At 41.2% G+C, this 18845-nt stretch overlaps 1 protein-coding gene and 1 long non-coding RNA gene across 2 annotated transcripts in view; both read left to right on the forward strand.

The window, feature by feature from the left end:
• The first annotated feature begins 10710 nt into the window (after positions 1-10710).
• LOC129441632 (integrin alpha-M) overlaps positions 10711-18845 on the forward strand; it is a 43929-nt gene continuing 35794 nt past the window's right edge. The window contains exons 1-4 of the mRNA XM_055201283.2: positions 10711-10797; positions 12902-13016; positions 18527-18642; positions 18723-18793. Of these exons, the coding sequence (XP_055057258.2) occupies positions 10722-10797; positions 12902-13016; positions 18527-18642; positions 18723-18793 (378 nt within the window). The 5' untranslated portion in view covers positions 10711-10721. The remainder of the gene's footprint in view (positions 10798-12901; positions 13017-18526; positions 18643-18722; positions 18794-18845) is intronic.
• Positions 15129-15869, forward strand: LOC141367283 (uncharacterized). The gene is made up of 3 exons (XR_012371598.1): positions 15129-15234; positions 15387-15579; positions 15733-15869. It is a non-coding gene; the product is annotated as an uncharacterized lncRNA (long non-coding RNA).

The raw sequence follows: 18845 nt of genomic DNA on the forward strand, positions 1-18845 counted from the left end.
CAGATTGGGAAATTAAAATTGCTCGTTTTCCGTACAGAAGAAGCAATGCATTAGTAACGTGCGCGTCACAACAATGCATTTCAAAAATAGACGCATAATTCTGCGAATGAGAGCACTAAATAAAAGCAACAGAAGGTTTCTTTCTATCGGTCTCCTGTGCTGCTTGAACCCCAGAAGTAAAGAGACTTTTAAAAAGCTTGCCAGTAAAATCCATATCACACCAGCAATGACAAGGTAAGCTAGCGTTGCTATGGTTACAGTCCAGATACATAATAGATTGCTAGGCTATTACTATGCTTTCTACAGTTTTATTACAAACAGCAATCAAAACTACAACGTAAAATTAGTGTAGACTTTTAAACATCAATGTTAAACATTTTTACCAGCCTTTGTATGGGAACCTATATTCATTCATTCATTCATTCAACCCAGTGCATGTCAGGTTTGTGCTGTGGCTCTGAATTAAAAGTGAATTAAAGAATAGAAATGAAGGGAGGTTGCGTGTTTTGCCATGTTACTAGTCTATAGGTAGCATTATAGTGGGCTCTAGCTCTTTTGTGTTTGGTTATGTGTACCATAATTTACCAGACTTTTACCAGATCATTTGTTTATAATTCTGACAGTTATTGTATTTTGCCATAAGTCTTCACTGTGCCTATTCAAAGCTCGAGGGCAAACACATAACTTCTAGATTTATAAGCAGCAATAAACTACATGTTAACATTTTATAATGCCTAGTCATACTTCTGTTATTTTGATGAAAGTAACTTAAAAGTAATGTAACTCATTACAGTTCAGAGACAGTAATATTGTAATGTGACTAAACTACAGTAATTTGTAATATATAATGTATTACACTTTGTAAGTAATTTTCCCAACACTGTTAATCAGTATAACGTAGACATCTGTAGACATGTGGCAACTTCAGCCATTTGCAGCTATGAAAAGTTTGGCGGCTGCAGCAGCCATTTAGGTTTCGGCTGAGCCGGCTAGCCAGCCAATAGCTTTATCAGCCAGAAATTATTCCCAAAACAAATGGCTTCGGGGTCTACTAGGCACAATTTATAACACTAGACTAAAACACACAACCGCACTAACTTGACGGTACAAAATGATCCTGCACAGGGCTAAAGAAACAATGACATTAAAGGCGGAGTCCACGATGTTTGAAAGCCAATGTTGATATTTGAAATCACCTAAACAAACACGCCCCGATCCCCATAGAATCTGGACCTTCGGTTGATAGACCCGCCCCACACATATGCAACCCGGCAAGGATGTCGGTTAGTAGACACGTTCCTTACTACTGATTGGCTATAAGTGTGTTTTAGTAGTCGGCCCGTCTTCTTTTCCAAAGCATTTTTCAAACATCGTGGACTCCGCTTTTAAATAAAAGACCAAACAAGATAACGAGGAGGGAACAGGTGATGGGAATAAACTAAAGATTAACAATAAGGAGGAGAACGAGGGGGCGGGGACAAGAGACAAGACAGCGGAGGCACATGACCCAATACACAAAGCCATGAACCTCCATATAGAACTGCCAGAATCCTGCCATTATGACTTAGACAAATACAGTACAAAACTCAAAAGCAGTACCCTGACACAACATATTGAGGCTAATCTTATTCAGTGTAATTAATGGACTTCTTCGACTAAAACATTTTGGTTCAATATATTTTTTTATGTTTGTTAGGTGAACATTTTTAAGTTGGATTTTAAACTAGAGATGCACCAATCCAGGATTCGGATTCGGTCGAATACTGGGCTTTTTGACGCGGTTCGGGATCGGCCGAATCTTAGATTTTTTTTCCACCGAACCCGAACCCTAGGCTTGCGCTACACTGGTTGAGGTCACGCGGCCGTTGATTACACACATCGGGTGCTGACGTGGAGATAAGCATTTTTTTCGGTAAGCCTTAGGGGTGGTTCACATTTCGTTGACGCACCTGGAAAAAACTAGCGCATCACACCGCATCGCTTTCATTATGCATAGGCTTATAATAATTGTCAAAATAGTTTTTCCCACTTGTCATCCTGGCATAATGTTGCCTATCCTTTTTTTACAGTTAAAATCAAACAAAATGAAAAATGCACTGCTGTGGACGTTGTTTACTACATTAATATGTTTTACTGTGTTAATAAAATAAGGATGCAAGTAAGATTCGGTATTCGGTTTCGGCCGAATCTTAAACAGTGGATTCGGTATTCGGCCGAACACAAAAAATCTGGATTTGGTGCATCCCTATTTTTAACAGTGTGGGAAGTAGGCCTGGCAAAATTCCTTTTAAGGATCCGGGTTATTGTGAGTTCACTTCTGAAATAACATGCTTACAGGCTTTAGGTTTGGTGTGTATGGTCGACCATTTTAAAAAAAGGCATAATAATAATAATAGCATAATCATATAGAGAAAATATAGAAAAAAATGTGTCCTGATTATGTAGCCCCCCGAGCCGGAGAGTCTCAAGTCTGCAATGTTTCCGGCAGATCTGCGAATCTGCAGTGTTTCTGGCTCTGATTCGAGAGACGGTTTGCGCGGATCAGCGGTTACGGATCAGCCGGTTACGAGTTGAGAGATTCTCGAGTCAGAGCAGATCCGCATGTCTCTCGAGTCCGCATTGTTTCCGGCTCCGAGTGAGAATCTCAGGTCAGTTTGCGGCTCGCGTGGATCAGCAGGTCTCTCGAGTTTGCAGTGTTTCCGGCTCTGAGTGAGAATCTCAGGTCAGTTCTCGCGCAGACCAGCCGGTTACGAGTGGATCTGTAGAGCGAGCGAAGTCTCATTAATAATGTTGAAAGAAGTTTGTGTGTGTGGTGGCGCTGTTTATGGTTTTACATTGAATTGTAGTAGGACTCAACTGATCCGGGTTAATGACACTAGAGACTCGCGACTCATGAGTTAATTTAAAGATCCGGGTGAAAGATCCGAGTGAGTCACGACTCAAACAGGTCTAGTGGGAAGTGTTTTCTTCAAGTGTAGTCTCTTCACTTTGGTCATGATTAAAACTTAAGGAATGCCTGCAATCCAAAGAGGAACTTAAATGCTTGGCATGACTTTAAAAGTTCAGTGGAAAATAAAATTCTCTCCTAAATCTCTTGCCATTCCAGATGTTCTAGTGTTTATTCAAGTTCATGTGTTGAGATGTATATGATTTCTTTTTCTTCAGGTGAACACAATAGCAGTTATATTCATGGCCGTAGCCAGCTATGAGGTCACAGAGGTCCTGACCTCGGTAATTTTTCATATAAAAAAATAACATTTGAACTTCTCTAAATGACTAATTAATTTTTCAAAACGAATCCGCATATATAATTAAGTTTGGACACTTTACTGTATAGTTTAATGTAAAATGACGAAGATTGGTTTAAGCTGCGCGGCGCGGGTACAGAATTTGCAGTGTTGCCAGATCCCATTGTTAAAAATCCTCTTTAGACACAAGGTTTGGACGAACTTTGTTTTTTAAGGCCAATTATTTTTGCTTGTTTTTCATACTAATATCTGGCAACATGGAAACTGAACGTTTTCAAATAAGACGCATCATTCAGCATGAGCAGATTATTGCTGATACTACATTCAGGAAGAGAAAAGCAAAAATCATCATAATTGTGTCTGTAAGAGTATCAACTGTACCAACAACACATTAGAAAAACAGAAAATAACTCTGGTACAAAGATGTAGAAGAATTAGGTTTAAATAAAATATGCCGAATATGTTAAAACACGTAGCGTAAAATGGTAAAGCTAATCTCAACAAAACATAAGAATTAAGAATTCTGTTATTTCATTGAATTTAGAAGTTAACCTTTAACAAAGTCATGCTGAAAAGAATAAGAGCACGAAACAAGTTCTTGTTTAAAATCTTGTAACGTTTTTGTTATATAATATTGCTTATTAAAATGATTACAAAAATAAACATTGTTGCATGAAAAAGTAATAAATAATCCAGCAGTCCCAGTCCTTCCCCCAAAACAGAATGTGTACCTGTCACAGGGTGACTATTGAAGGGCGGAACCAAAAGTGGCAGAGATTGGTTCCACCTGAAGATGGTTTCCTGCCAGACCTCCTTTTACAAACACCCTTACATCCTGGTCTCCCTGACAACCCAAATTAGGGATTCACCAGCAACAGGTGTGGCAAGTTAATTTTGCAGCGTGTAATTAGAAGAGGTAATGAAGATGGCCAATATAAATAGACCTGTGAAACACAAAGAGAGTAGAGTTGATTTTGGGAAAAGCTCCGCTCCGCCAAGGGTGTATTAAACGTCCACTCCTCAGAAGGCGCCGTTGACCCGGGGATCGCTATAGCGAGCGGGAAGAAGGCGGCCGAAGGAGGCGAAGAGGAGTGGAGGCCGTTTATTTAAGGAGCACTACAAGGTTCAGTTTCTGACCGCGGTGAAGGTGTGTGGTGTTGCAGTTGGGCTGTGTTGAGTGGCATTCCAGTCGGAATATTGCTTAAAGAGCAAGTAAGGGAAAATGTATAGGCAGCAGTTTATTATTGCAGAAATAAGCTCTGACAGCAGTGTTGTGGTTGACTCCAGCTTGAGTCAATCACAGTAAATTCCGCGGTTTGCTGTTATATTAATTAATTTTAAAGCCTCCTTTCAGTCCTTAAAGATTTTCAGTAATTTTGTGTAATGCTTTTCAGGACACTAGGCAGGCAAGGCAGTTTATTTGTATAGCACATTTCATACACAGGGGTCATTCAAAGTGCTTTACATACAAATGAGAAAACAAAAATCAAAGATACATGAATTTAAAATATCAATTAAAAGAAAATAGATTTTAATAAAAACTGTTTAAATGTGTGAAAAATAATAAAACAGGAATAAAAGTATAAAACATTTAAAAATAAGAATAAAAACAAGAGAAATAAAAAATAATTAAAATAGTGCATATATAATATAGTGCAATCAGTTCGGACGCACTACACTAAGAAAGATCATTACTTTGCATTGGACAATTAGGATCTTCTGAGAAGTAAAGAATTTAAATGTTACATTAGTGCCCATCGTAACATGTTCTATATCAGTGGTTTCCGACATGGTGCCCATGGGCTGTGAGTCTGTGAGTTGCCCGCCAAGCCACATTCTATTAATAGTCTCAATTTTAATATTTAAAAATATTACATATTTTTTATATTAGCTTGGCTTCTTTTATGCATGTTAACATTTTAAACAATGATAAAACATAACAACAAGTAAAACAAAAAAGGTTTGAATAGACTATAGCCAAAAAGTAGCCCTCCGGTTCCCTTTCAGTCGGTCACTACGACGTCATGTCGTGACCGACGAATTGGGATCTTGCTTAGAGAGACCAATCTGCTTTCAGTACTACTAAAATGCCAATGAACTTGGCATTGAGTATTTGCATAATGCTGGCACTGCCCCGCCAGGTGCGTATATAATCCGCTGCTGCAGAATGCAAAATTAGCTTTTTCGCTTCGAAAGCTGGCAGTATCTGCTACTGAGAAGCTACTCTACTCTGGTGGGAACGATTGCTGAAGTTGGTTAGACTGGCAGTACCACAGCAGACGCTTGCAGTATTCCACTGCTCTGCATCTTTTTTGTTTTGAGTTTAGTGTGTGCGTTGCTTCTTCCTGTGTGCATCATCAACTAGGGATCTAGAGTGAATTTCCCTAAAAGAGTAATATGGAGAGCTTTGTGTCTTGTTAAAGACAGCACTCTCTCGTATATTCAGAGATCAGCGTCCTTTTCAGGATGGCTTTTCGCCCGTGCGATCTTGGGTGCGGAAAGTACATGGGTCCAAAGGACGGTCACGAGCGTTGTCTTTCATGGTTGGGCATCGAGCATGTGGAGGCAGCGTTCGCTGAGGGTATTTGTTCTCACTGCAAGGACATGTCCCTTGTGGATTTGCGGAGACGGTTGTCTTTCCTTCGGGAAAAACGGCACTCACTGTCATGTGAGTGTCGAGCGCCACCACGGTGCGGCTGTGATGCTCTCAAAGGACGACCTCCACATCACTGTGTTGAACCGGCTGGGGTATTTGTCCTCCGGTCCTCAGCCTCCTCGACCGCAGCCGGCAGAGGTACCAATGGAGACTGCAGCGTCGTGTTCTACGGTGTCTGCAGAATCCATTGCGCCTCCCTCTGGATCCGCAACAGCCGAGGGTGGGCCCCCTCCCTCCAAAGTGGACTCGGACTTCCTTCCTCCTTCTGGTCGGTTCGCGACGCCGGAGTTCAATCCTGAGATGATGACCGTGCTCTCTCGAGCGGCGGAGACGGCAGGGTGTGGGTTAACCCCCTCAGCCCGAACCGTCCCGCCTGGATGATTGGTACTTCGGAGCTGCCCGGGCCTCACAACCCTCTCCTCCTACCCAGTCTCACGTAGATGCGTATAAATAGCACGAAGTGTAAAAATCGTGCAATACATACGCCAACTTCAACTTTGGCGTGCATATGATACGCCAGTCCTTCTCATTCGCTTAAACGGTGCATCTTTTTTGTCATTTTATTTATTGGTTTCTCAATTTTTTCTGTTTTTTAAAATTTTTTGCTTGGGTTTAGGGTTAGATTTTAGATTTGCTTAATGAGGTTATTTAATAAACAGGTTTCTACATGTTTTTGTCCATATTTAAGCCATGGTCGCTTGGAGTGGGGGTTGGAGTTGGGGTTTGGGTTAGGATGTCATTTTTATATAGCAAAAAATTGTTCTAACCCTAAACCCAAGCAAAAACGGTAAAAAAAATAGCAAAACAATTGAGAAACAAATAAATAAAGCGACTTAAAAAGATGCACCGTTTAAGTGAGTGTGAAGGATCATATGCACGCCTAAGTGGAATTTGGCGTATGTATTGCACGATTTTTACACTTTGTGCTATTTATACGCAAATCTGTGAGACTGGGCTGTCTCCTCCCGTACCTTTCTTCCCAGAGGTGCACGAGGGGCTGACACGAACATGGAAGTCGCCGTATTCTACCAGGTTACGGCCGTTTCATCCCTCCCCCCTCACCTCCCTCACCAACGGAGCCGCTAAGGGTTACACGGGGATCCCTCCTATGGAGCGGGGGGTCGCGATGCAGTTGTGTCCGGCCACCGCTGCCTCCTGGAAGGACCGCTCAACCCTTCCCTCCCGTGCTTGCAGACAGTCATCCAGTTTAACGGGCACTGCCCACCAGGCGTGCGGAGAGGCAGCTTTGGCTCTGCATGCAATGGCGTTGCTGCAGGTTCACCAAGCGAAGGCCTTGAGGGATCTACACGAGGGAAGACATGACTTGCCTGTCTTCTCGGAGCTCCGGGCTGCCACTGATCTGGCTCTCCGCGCTACCAAGGTGACAGCGCAGGCGATTGGCCGTGCTATGTCCACACTGGTGGTCCAAGTACGCCACCTCTGGCTGTGTCTAGCGGACATGACGGATGCTGACAAGAACAAGTTCCTGGATGCTCCAATGTCCCAGACCGGCCTCTTCGGCGAGTCGGTGGAGTCATTTGCCCAGCAATTTTCCGCAGCTCAGAAGCAGACTGAAGCGATCGCTCAGATCATGCCCCGGCACAAGCGACCTACATCTTGTCCTCCAGCGCCGGCTGCCCAGTCTCCTCCTCGCCGAGGGCCCCCTGCGGCGGCTGCCCCAACCCCCCTCCCAAGGACGTCATCCAGGCAGGGGAGGGGGACCAGCCATCGACAGCCGGCCCTGCCCGCTTCCTGTGGCAAACGGAAATCGAAGCGACCCTGAGACGGGCAACCTGGATTTGGATGGGATCACTCTTCAGGAGACGGTGAGCGCACCGCTCCTTCCCCTGGAGGAGGGCTGAGTGGAGAATCTTTGGTTTCGTTTTGTTTCTGTTCCACCGGCTTCTCAGCCGGCACCCACAAAACCACAAAAAGAGTGCATTCCTATTCCTTCTCCAGGTATCCAGAGGATCGAGAGAGCCGTGAGCGGGCATTCCCCTTCTCATCCTCCTCTATCGCCAGCGGGTGTTTCCCGGAGTTTGCTCTCTCCGCGCAGTAGACCAGACGATCATCACCCTCAGCGGACTCAGTTCAGTGTCACACACACACACATACTTTAGATGTTCGTGCTCTCACGGCACACGCACCGGCAGTCATACCTGTCCCGCTCCGCTGCCCCACCACGGGTACACTGGTAGTGCTGTTAATGCCTCCTGTGCGGTTCCTGGGTGCTTGGCTTCAGCTTCCCAGCCCGTCTCGTTGGGTTTTACGCACGATCTGCCTCGGTTACGAAATACAATTCAACCGGCACACACCCAAATTCTCGGGCATTCGTTTCACTATGGTGAAGGCGTCCGAAGCACATGTACTGCGTGCAGAAGTCGATGTCCTACTGGCGAAGGACACGATCGAGCCGGTCCCTCCAACCGAGATGAGGTCAGGGTTTTACAGCCCGTACTTCATAGTACCCAAGAAAGGCGGTGGGTTGTGACTGATCTTGGATTTGCATGGACTGAACAGATCTCTCCAGAAGAGATCCTTCAGGATGTTAACGGCGAAGCAAATATTTCATTCAATTCGCCCCCAAGATTGGTTTGCAGCCATAGACCTGAAAGACGCGTACTTTCATGTGTCCATTCTCCCTCGTCACAGGCCGTTTCTGTCGTAGTTGGTTAACACATAGCTGCAAATTAATGAAGTTAGTTGACATGTAGTTGCAAAGTCATTTATAGTTAGTAGAATGTCTAATGTGGACTATCAAAATAAAGTGTAACCGAAAAAACTCCATAGTATGAAAACATTTTGTTCAACCAGTGAAGTGAGTTTGGGACAGATCTTTTCTACAATATAAAACGGTAGCAGAGACAGACCTGCTATCCGATTGACCAAAATGTATATTAATACAAGGTGTAAACAGCCTCTAACTCCCCATACTAGTGCCACCCAAATCACAGTGCCAAATATCCAAAGTGTGCATAAAAGAGATGCCCTATACAGGAAGTTATGTAAAGTGTAATTTGAGCTTGCATGAGACGATAAGCACAAACTTAGCACTTAAGAAGACCTACAACCACTTACCACAATCACTACTACATACAGAACCAATTAAAATTTGATTTATACTGAATGATGTTTCTACATTATAAACATTTTATAAAAACAACTAGTATTGGTTTTGTCTAGTGCAATTAACAACGGCATGTGATCTGTGTATCTCTGTACTTTTTAATTTTTTATTAGCACACTATACACAATATGGATTATTTTGTAGGGCTTTCATTAACAAACAAACTTTTGGGTCAAACTATACTACACAACAAATATCTTTCCCCAAATACTTTTTTTGGAGAACCATAATCTATTTACTGTTCAAAGAGTTCTTAAACAAACAACTGTGTAAGTTTAACATAGTAAATAAATAAATACATTAAAGGAACACATCCACATTTTGGGAATTTAGCGTATTCACCGTATCCCAGAGTTAGATACAGTAAGTCCATACATACCTTTTTCATCCCCACGGGTGCCGTAAATCTGACGCACCACCCGTTAGCAGGTGATAGGTCATATGAGACACAGCCATCTTTTAACCGTATACACACTGGAAACTATATTAAAGCAATAAACCCCGAGAAGCAGTGGGTTACCAGTGCATTTTATAACAGCTAAGGGGCGTTGTTAGGCACCTTAGCTGTTATAAAATGCACTGGTAACCCAACGCTTCGAGGGGTTTATTGCGTTTATAAAACGGTTACTTCATATGCATAACGTTAGCGGGATTTTATAAAATAAAACCCAAATAAGTTGTAATAATATTAGTACAAATATTACTCTTCCGCCAAACAAAGTAGTTCCTCAAAATCAAGTGTGACTGAAACAGAGCGCAGTTCCCAACCAACCAACACAAACGCAGCAAAGACACAATGAAAATATGATTTAAGACTGTGGTGTTTATTTTTATAAATCAACATTCATCTAATTTATACCTTAACATTTATATTAATGTACAAATTAGATGCAAGTGTTGAAGTGATGATCAAATATGCCTGGAAGCATGCTGAACTCTTTCCCCGTCAGCGTTTTTTTTTTTAAGTTGCCACCCAGTTTTAGTTTAATGCCTTGCAGAAAAACATAAAATATCAAATGAAAGAACAGACCATCCGCTTTCAAACAAATACAAACAAAAAAACATTTCATCCTACCTTTATTTGTTCTCTTATAACCTCTCAAATTTTTGTATTAAAAACGGGGATAATTCCATTTTTGTGAAGAACTTTAGTAGTCAGTGTTTAAGTTGGGTAAGATCGCCACCCAGTGGATAAAAGCAGACCTATGAACTTGAGTTATAAAATCCTCAGACAACGTTTTCTCTTTATCAACGAGATGACTCAACAATATGTATTGACATTCATCTGGATATCGCCATTAATTGTGCAATTGTAGACAAATTAAAAATATGATTAAAGACTGTGGTGTTTATTTTCATAAATCAGTACGCAGCAACAGTGGCGCAGTGATACTTATGTAATGTGGTCTGAACCGTGAGGTTACCGGTGTATTTTATCACGGCTTAGAACGCGTTTCAACCAATCAGAATCAAGAACCAGAACTGGCCGTTTTATAATCTTCCTTTAACATTTTCTGTATTTTATTAATTTGATCAAATATTTTGTGGTACTTAATTCCAGTTTAGTGTGTGCTCATTTCCTCTTTATGACATGTTGCTTCTCTTTACCTAAATAATCCCGCCCCATTTCTACATGAATATAAACCAAGACTCATTTTCACTGTCACAGATAGGTTTGCTTGTCTTTCTCATGCATCATCCTTATTCCATCCTTGTTTTACAAGTTATGGAACAAAACATCTTAATCAGCTTATGTATCTTCTGTGGTAAGTTTTTTAAGCAAGTCATGACACAAAGTTAAAGATTTTAGCTTTAAAAAGATTCATTTTTATAATCTAAATTGGTACATTTTAAAACTTGTGAAATGTATTGTCATGTGTTCAATGTATTAACTTTATAATATTATAATAGAGAAATGTATGTCATTGTAGGAATTACATTGAAGACTCTTAGTGGCTATTACCAAAACAGGGTTAATCCTAGTCCCAAATCAAAATGCATGTCTAAGAAGTCTTAATTTAAAAACATATCGAACTGACACAAACATATCATGCCCTTAAAATCAGGGCCATTGTTCCTGCTTCCTGCATTAATTTAAAACCTGTCCACAAAACCACCACTTATAGTTTTATATAAAACATTATGCAGCATAGCTCATAAGAGGATACTAAAACTGGTACAATCACTTGTGTGTGTCAAGGTATGACTACTTTATCATTGCTTTTTCTTGTACATAGCTCTATCATTACAAGAGAGATAGTTAAATACTTTTAGTGCTATTAACCATTATTTTTAATAATGTAGTGGTTTTTACATTTTTGCTTCAAAGCAGCTTTACAAGAAAGATGAAGAAAAAAAATGATAAAAGGGGAAATTATATAGTGTATATACACTGTAAAACCCGATAAGTTAACTAAACTTAAACTGTTTGAGGAAACCGATGACTTAAACCAAGTTTTAAAACTAATACATATGAGTACTGTAAACTGTAAATTATAAGTGCATATGACTAAAAATGTTTGAGTTACCTTTATTTAAGTTTGATTAAGTTCATACCACTCAAATGGTTTTAGTTCACTTAATAAATTCAATTTAGTTCACACAACTATATAGCTACTCCGATTGCCTTAAATGTTTTAAGTTGTTTTAACTCAAATGAATTAAGTTACATAAGATCAGAAAAACATTAGTATAAAAAAATATGACAGAAAAGGGTAAAATAATTACAGTTTATTGAATGTTTTACAAACATTGTTTTAGACATAAAACAAAAAAGTGCTGTTCAGTACAAATTCACGTCAAAAATTATATTAGATTTACACATTCCTTATGAAATATATCAAGTGTTCCTTTATGACTTTAATAGACTGTCCAAACAGGAATATTTTAAAACAAAATCAGTGTACTGTTCCTTAATTCAAACGACATTTAAACATTCGTGCTAACCTGTGAGAAAACACACAAATATGAATTACTTTTCCACTTACAGAACTGTAGTGTACTCACAACATAATAAATGTGGTAATGTTACCTTTAAAAGGTTTTATGAGTGTATGGCAGTCCCTCAGTCCTTATTGAGAGAATTTCAAACTTGCGCAGGAAATGTTTGTGCTAAAAAGTAAGAAAACACACACAAATATGAATACATTTTCCATTGAAAGAACTGTGTTGTACTCACAACATAATAAATGAATAAATAAATGTGGTAACGTTACCTTTAAAAGATTTTATAAGTAAAGGGCCATCCGTCAGTACTCACTGAGAGAGATTCAAACTTGCGCAGAAAACGTATGTGCTAAACAGTAAGAAAACACACACAAATATAAATAAATTTTCCGATTTTCTCATTATGAGAGGGAGAAGGGGAGGATTTTTTTCAGGCATGACTGAATTACTGAACTGTGAGTGTACAGAAAAGGATTAACGTGACAAACAAATTTATATGCAGTGTGTACGGGTCCATTATATTCAGTTTAATTATTTCTGTAATACTGGTATTCTTAAATAAAATCTTAATCCTCGCCGTTCTTCTCACAGCGTCCATGCCCATTTAAGTTGCATTTTTCAAAGTTATTGTGAGGTAGACTGAAGCTGAAACAGCAGGGTTTCATGACCCTTTAAAGGGCTGTCTCAATAGCAACATCATTTCAGTGCACTGGAACGTTTGTTTCCTAAATGCTGCTCGCTATTGTTTCTTATACCAGTGTTTCCCAAACCTGGTCTTTGTGTACCCCCTCTAATAATGTTTTAGATGCCTCCTTATTGCCTGTGTACACGAAACTGATTTATGTCCTTAAGCCAAGAAACTGATTGAGACACAAATAGTCTCTGTGTTTCCAGTTAATAATTTCTCATTTCTGAACACTTTAGTTTTTCAGTCAGCGATGGCTTTCAACATTGATCCTATTACGTGGAGAGATTTCCCTGATCCATCAAAGAGCCAAAATACTGCTTTTGGCTACAAGATAATACAAAGCAAATCAAGGTAAGAACAATAAACTAAAGAAAACTGTATTGTTTGTTTTGAACCTATCAAACAACAGGTCCTGTATTTAAACTCATCATGCAATAAGACAAATACCTGTACAACTATGGGAATTATGTTAGTGATGGGCAATCCGTCTCTTTTCATAGATTCGGCTCTTCTGGCTCGGCTCCCTTAGAAGAGCCGGCTCTTATGGCTCCAGCTCTTTATTAATTTGTAGTATCTGGGAGACTTCTTTTTAAAGCCCAATGTAGCAATTGTGAATGGTTTGTGTATTGGTATGCAATTTTTGTATCAATTGTTTTTATAAAAGCTGTATTTTTATGATATTTTTTGTCAAAAAAGACATAGTTATTTAATAAACATTATAATAAAACTTTAATTAAGCAATTGAACAATGAACACAGAACCACAGCAAACCAAATAAATAAAGTCAAAATTAGTCTTTAGTGCAGGTTAGCATTTAGAAATATTAAATGCCTCAGCTTGCCTCAACTTTCTTCTTCTTTTTGGTAAATGCCTTAACTTGTTTGTTTACAAATGTATGCAATAGATTACCTGTGTTCACAGTCGAGACTTTAGAGAATATGCTGTCATAGTTTGGAATCCAAATGAACAGTAGTAAGGGCTCTTAGAAAATTGCTTTGTTACTTTCATCCTGTGTTACTTGCCCCAGTTCTTCCCTACAAGAAATAACAAACAGGCAGACATGTTAAAAGAAAAAACAGGCAAGCGGCAGGCTTCGACCCCTCCCCGTCTTTTAGTCTGCATTTTAGCGCCTAAGTTCATTTAAACTATTCCACGGCAATTGCACAGAGAAGAGCGAACATCAAAGGTGAGCACAATAACTGTTAGATGAAATGTGAATTTATGTAGTTCATTATTATAAAAACAGTTTAGTGATGCGGGAGCAATAGGCTACATACATACAGCAGGTATAGAAAAGAACCCCCCCACACCTAAAATAATCACATTTTGTTGCTTTGCAGCCTGAAATGGGCAGAGACACACTTTTTGTGTCTAGCTGTACACATCTAGCTCTTACAACATCCAAGTGAAAAATCTAAAAACACAAAACCAGAATTATTGAGTTGGAGAAAGAATCACCCCCCTCCAAAAGTGATTTGTTGACTCAATCAGTTGTAGCTAATCACTTTCAGCCATTTGGCCTTCAGCTGTGATCAGCTTAGCATGAAATAAGCTTACTTTCAGCATTTCAATCCTTGGTAGTACAACTGAAGCAAACTTTCAACTATGGGTGTCAAGGCACTGTCAAAAAATCTTTTGGATAAAGTTGTGAACAGGCTCAGAGTCAGGAGATAGATACAAAAACAAGTTGACAGCTTTATCAATGCCTTAGAGCAGTGATTCCCAACCGGGGGTAAAAATGTCTTTCGTTTGTCCAGTCATTGACATAAGGTTGATTTTTGTGAGGAAAGCATTGTAAAAAGGACAACTTTAAATGTAATTTTAATCTTATCATTAATATTATTAGCTGTCGTAAGTAAATGCGCTGCATGCTCCAAAACGCAATATGCAATGTCCAACTCAAGAACGATTTGCGTGTGATTTACTACAAAGGCGCAAATAAAATACACAGGCACAATAATGACATAAGCACATTTCCATAATGACCATTGCAATCTACCAAGAGCAGCGCAAATTAGTACAGAGACCTCGGCAGGACATCGCAATGAAAATGCGGACTGCGGTAAAGTAAAAAGCACACTAAGGAAGAAGTACCAGAGGACGAAAGATGAAGGGTAAAAGAAGTTTTGAAAAACCTGATTTGACTTCTCCTTGTGAGTTATCCTCCTCTTTTCTCCAGCAAATTAAACATAGCATAGGTGTCACACCCCGGGGGCGGACCCGAATAGACTAAAGGTCACGCCCCTCTCAACTCTTCCACCTCGAGGAGGTTCCCAAGACCACCCCAATGACCAGACAGACGAGTATACTACAATTAAAACAAGCTTTATTAAATATTTAAAAAGGGAAAGGGGGAAGGGAAAAAGGGAAGTTTAAAACTAATCTGCTCTTCTTTGCCTCCAGGGCCACTTGGGGAAAAGACTGGGGGCCGGGGCTCTGGCCCAGCAATCCGTGGCGCGCTCCGCTTCTCCTGGAGGCAGAATCAAACACGGTCCGACCAGGTAAATACTTCGCTGATGCTTGCAGTACTGGGGGATCCTCGTTCCCACACAGGGCCTCACTGGTTCAGGTAGGTATTTGAGTGCCGGGGGATCCTCGTTCCCACCAGAGCTTCACTGGTTCAGGTAGGTAGCTGCTATAAGCACAGAACAGGTTATTTCTAGGTTGCGTTACTCACAGTGCCGGGGGATCCTCGTTCCCACACAAGCTTCACTGGTTCAGGTAGGTATTTGAGTGCCGGGGGATCCTCGTTCCCACACAGAGCTTCACTGGTTCAGGTAGATAGCTGCTATAAGCACAGAACAGGTTATTTCCAGGTTACGTTACTCACAGTGCCAGGGGATCCTCGTTCCCACACAAGCTTCACTGGTTCAGGTAGGTAGTTGCTATAAGCACAGAACAGATTATCTCACAGGTTGCGTTACTCACAGTGCCGGGGGATCCTCGTTCCCACACAAGCTTCACTGGTTCAGGTAGGTATGGGGGTGCCGGGGGATCCTCGTTCCCACACAGAGCTTCACTGGTTCGGGTAGATAGCTGCTATAAGCACAGAACAGGTTATTTCCAGGTTGCGTTACTCACAGTGTCGGGGGATCCTCGTTCCCACACAGAGCTTCACAGATTCAGGTAGGTAGCTGCTATAAGCACAAAACAGGTTACTTCCAAGTTGCGTTACTCACAGTGCCGGGGGATCTTCGTTCCCACACAGAGCTTCACTGGTTCAGGTAGGTAATTGCGTGTCGGTGTACTGTATTCCTTCGCCCCTCCAGTTTGGCTGTCCGGGCGTCGTAGGGACTAGTGGGTCCGATGGCACGGAGCCGAACGCTTCCCAAACTCCCCCTCCTTCATCCACGACCGGGGTCACGAGCTGGGGCGAACTCTCGTCGGGGCTCCGTCCACCACAAGCTTCCGTTGAAGAGGACAGTACACACACCGTTACGACCCACAATCCACACGGTACACACTAGGTATTACTCACTGCGGTTTACCACTGTCTGCTCTGTGTATAAACGAAGCTCTCGTTGTCACACCCCGGGCACAGGGCTTGATTTTTCTCTCTCTCTGTAGGACTCAGGCCACAACGGATGTCATCATCTCGTGTCTCGTCGGAGGCTAGGTAGTTTGAACGCTACAAGCACAGCATACACACAGCAAGTAAAGCGTTAACACCATCAATCAGTGAAACTCACCCACAGCACTCTTATACAATGTCACGTGAATTTTAGATCGTCCTTGCCACCTGACTACGACGACCTCGAGAGAATGGTTGGGCAACAACTGGATCATAAACGAGGGAGAGATGTGTGATATTCACAGGCCCGGCGTGTCGGTTATCACTTCCCTGGCTCACCTGCGCTTCCTTCTTCCCACAGGGCCACTGTCTTACTGGTGAGCGGTGCTTCGTCCGTGCTTCCGGTCAACCCGCGGCTCACCCACGCTTTCCTCTCCAGTGGGGCCAGGGACCTCGAGAAACACAAAACACACGCCAGGACAACTATTCATACAAGTTATGTACAGATAAGTATCACAGCGGTTACTCACGCTTGGTTGCCAATAACCTCTGTTCACTGTGCTCTTGATGGTTCTGTGTCCTCCCTTTCTCACGGAAACCCCACAATATTCCTTCGTCAGCTGATTGTCTCTTACTCTCTTCCCCAGGAGAGCGATCCGACCAGCGTGGTCCGTCTGCAAAGCAGCAACACAACGTACACAAAGTATACCAATAGCACCCCCGGTGCAGTGCTCCTTTAAAAATCCACCGCTCCGTCCCTTCTGCCTTTCTTGGCTGCCGCACTCTTTCCATGCGCTATAAGCGCTTCCGTGGATCAACGGCGCCCTTCGGCTCCTCCAAGGACGGAGCGTGTGATCGGGTCTGCCCTAGGCAGTGCAGCAACTCGTGCCCAAAACAACTTTTTTTGTTTGGGCTTCTTTGGGCCTTTTTATGTGTGTTGTCTCTGTTCCATCCTCCAATCATGAGTTCCCAGCTTGATTTGTCCCACCTGTTGCTCGTTTGTCCCTAATCTGTGTCGCTAGGGAGACCAGGAAATAAAATGGTGCAGTTAAAAATCGGGCCCGGGCGGAAACCATCTTCAGGCGGAACCTTTCTCCGCCACTTTTGGTTCCGCCCTATTATAGTCACCCGGTGACATAGGTTTGGCAAAACTATTTATTTTTTTATAATTTAAAAAAAAAAGTATGTTCCTCTGGCAAAATGTAACACTCTCCTCCCATTAATGTTGCTTCTAAAATGAAAACTTCTACAAATGAATGAGGTCGCAAAAATAACACATTTTCAGAGCTAAATATCTACTGCGTGTCTGTAATAAGTTCAGTAATTTTTTTTAACGGCAAAATGATGGTTTGCGCAAGCTGTTAGTAAATCTGGCCCTTAAAGGGGTCATATGATGAATTTTTTAAATTTGTAAAATAAGTCTTTGGCGTTCCCAGAGTCCATATGTGAAGTTTTATCTCAAAACACCCTACAGATAATTAATTAAAGCATGTCAAAATTGCCATTTTGTAGGCCTGAGGAAAAATGTGCCGGTTTTGCGTGTGTCTTTTAAAATGCAAATGAGCTAATAAAATGCAAACACTGATGATGGTGGTTTGTTGAAATAAACATGCTTCATCAGTCAGTGATTTATATTTAATGTTTAAAATTAATTAATTAATTAATATTACTAATTATTTGTCTTTAAAACACAACTTTGGTTTAGTTTCGATGAAGGGGTACTTGAGCCTTACTGATTGGGCTGGGGGGGGGGACTTAGGGCTAAAAAGGTTGGGAACCACTGCCTTAGAGTACCACACTGCAGATTAAATAAATACAAAAACTCCTTTATTCCAACTGCCATAAAGATGCTTAATGATAGATAGTTGGTTATCATGTTACCCAGTGTGCAGCTCCGGACTGAATTGTCTCTTGTTGTAACTGTGTGTGTGTGTGTGGGGGGGGGGGGTTGTGTGTGTAACTGTTGGTTTTTAATTGCCTATGTACTGTATGAGCTGTGTATGTCTGTGATGCAGTGATTGTGAAGCCCAAGACAAATTTCCCCTTGGGGACAATAGAGTACAATACAATACAAATAACACCATTGTTACAGTAAAACATGGAGGTGGTAATATCCTGTTACGAAGGCGTTTCTGTGCCCCAGGAACTTGTCATAATATAATGAAAAAGGTATGAGGCACAATACCATCAAATTCTTGAGGAAATTCTGCTACTCTTTGCCCAAAAGTGATCAGAGCAGATGATGCACTCCACATAGTTATCATACTGTATTGATATAAATGCAGGCTTTGAAAATGTGAATGATCCTTCAGATGTTTGTTCTTACACGTAAGTTTCTTATTTCTCAGAGTCTGCTTGTGAGTGATCCATTCATTCAAATCACTAAAAATGAAAGAGGGCGGATTTATGGCTGTCCGGTCAGAAAAGACATTGTGGCACACCCCTGTTCACCACTTGCCATTGAGGGTATTTAGGTTTTATTTGCTTTAAAGTTATAACTAAAAACTTATTTTAAGATTAAAATATTGTTTTATGTGTTAACATAGTTCCCTCTGAAGCAGTCAACATGTCTCTTGGACTTTCCATGACTCAAGATCCATACTCTTCAAGATTGGCAGTAAGTTTAGGCACAGAACACAACATCTTAAAGGCTGTGTTTAATGCTGACT

This window comes from Misgurnus anguillicaudatus, chromosome 2 (genome assembly GCF_027580225.2).
Source record: "Misgurnus anguillicaudatus chromosome 2, ASM2758022v2, whole genome shotgun sequence".
Lineage (NCBI taxonomy): Eukaryota > Metazoa > Chordata > Actinopteri > Cypriniformes > Cobitidae > Misgurnus > Misgurnus anguillicaudatus.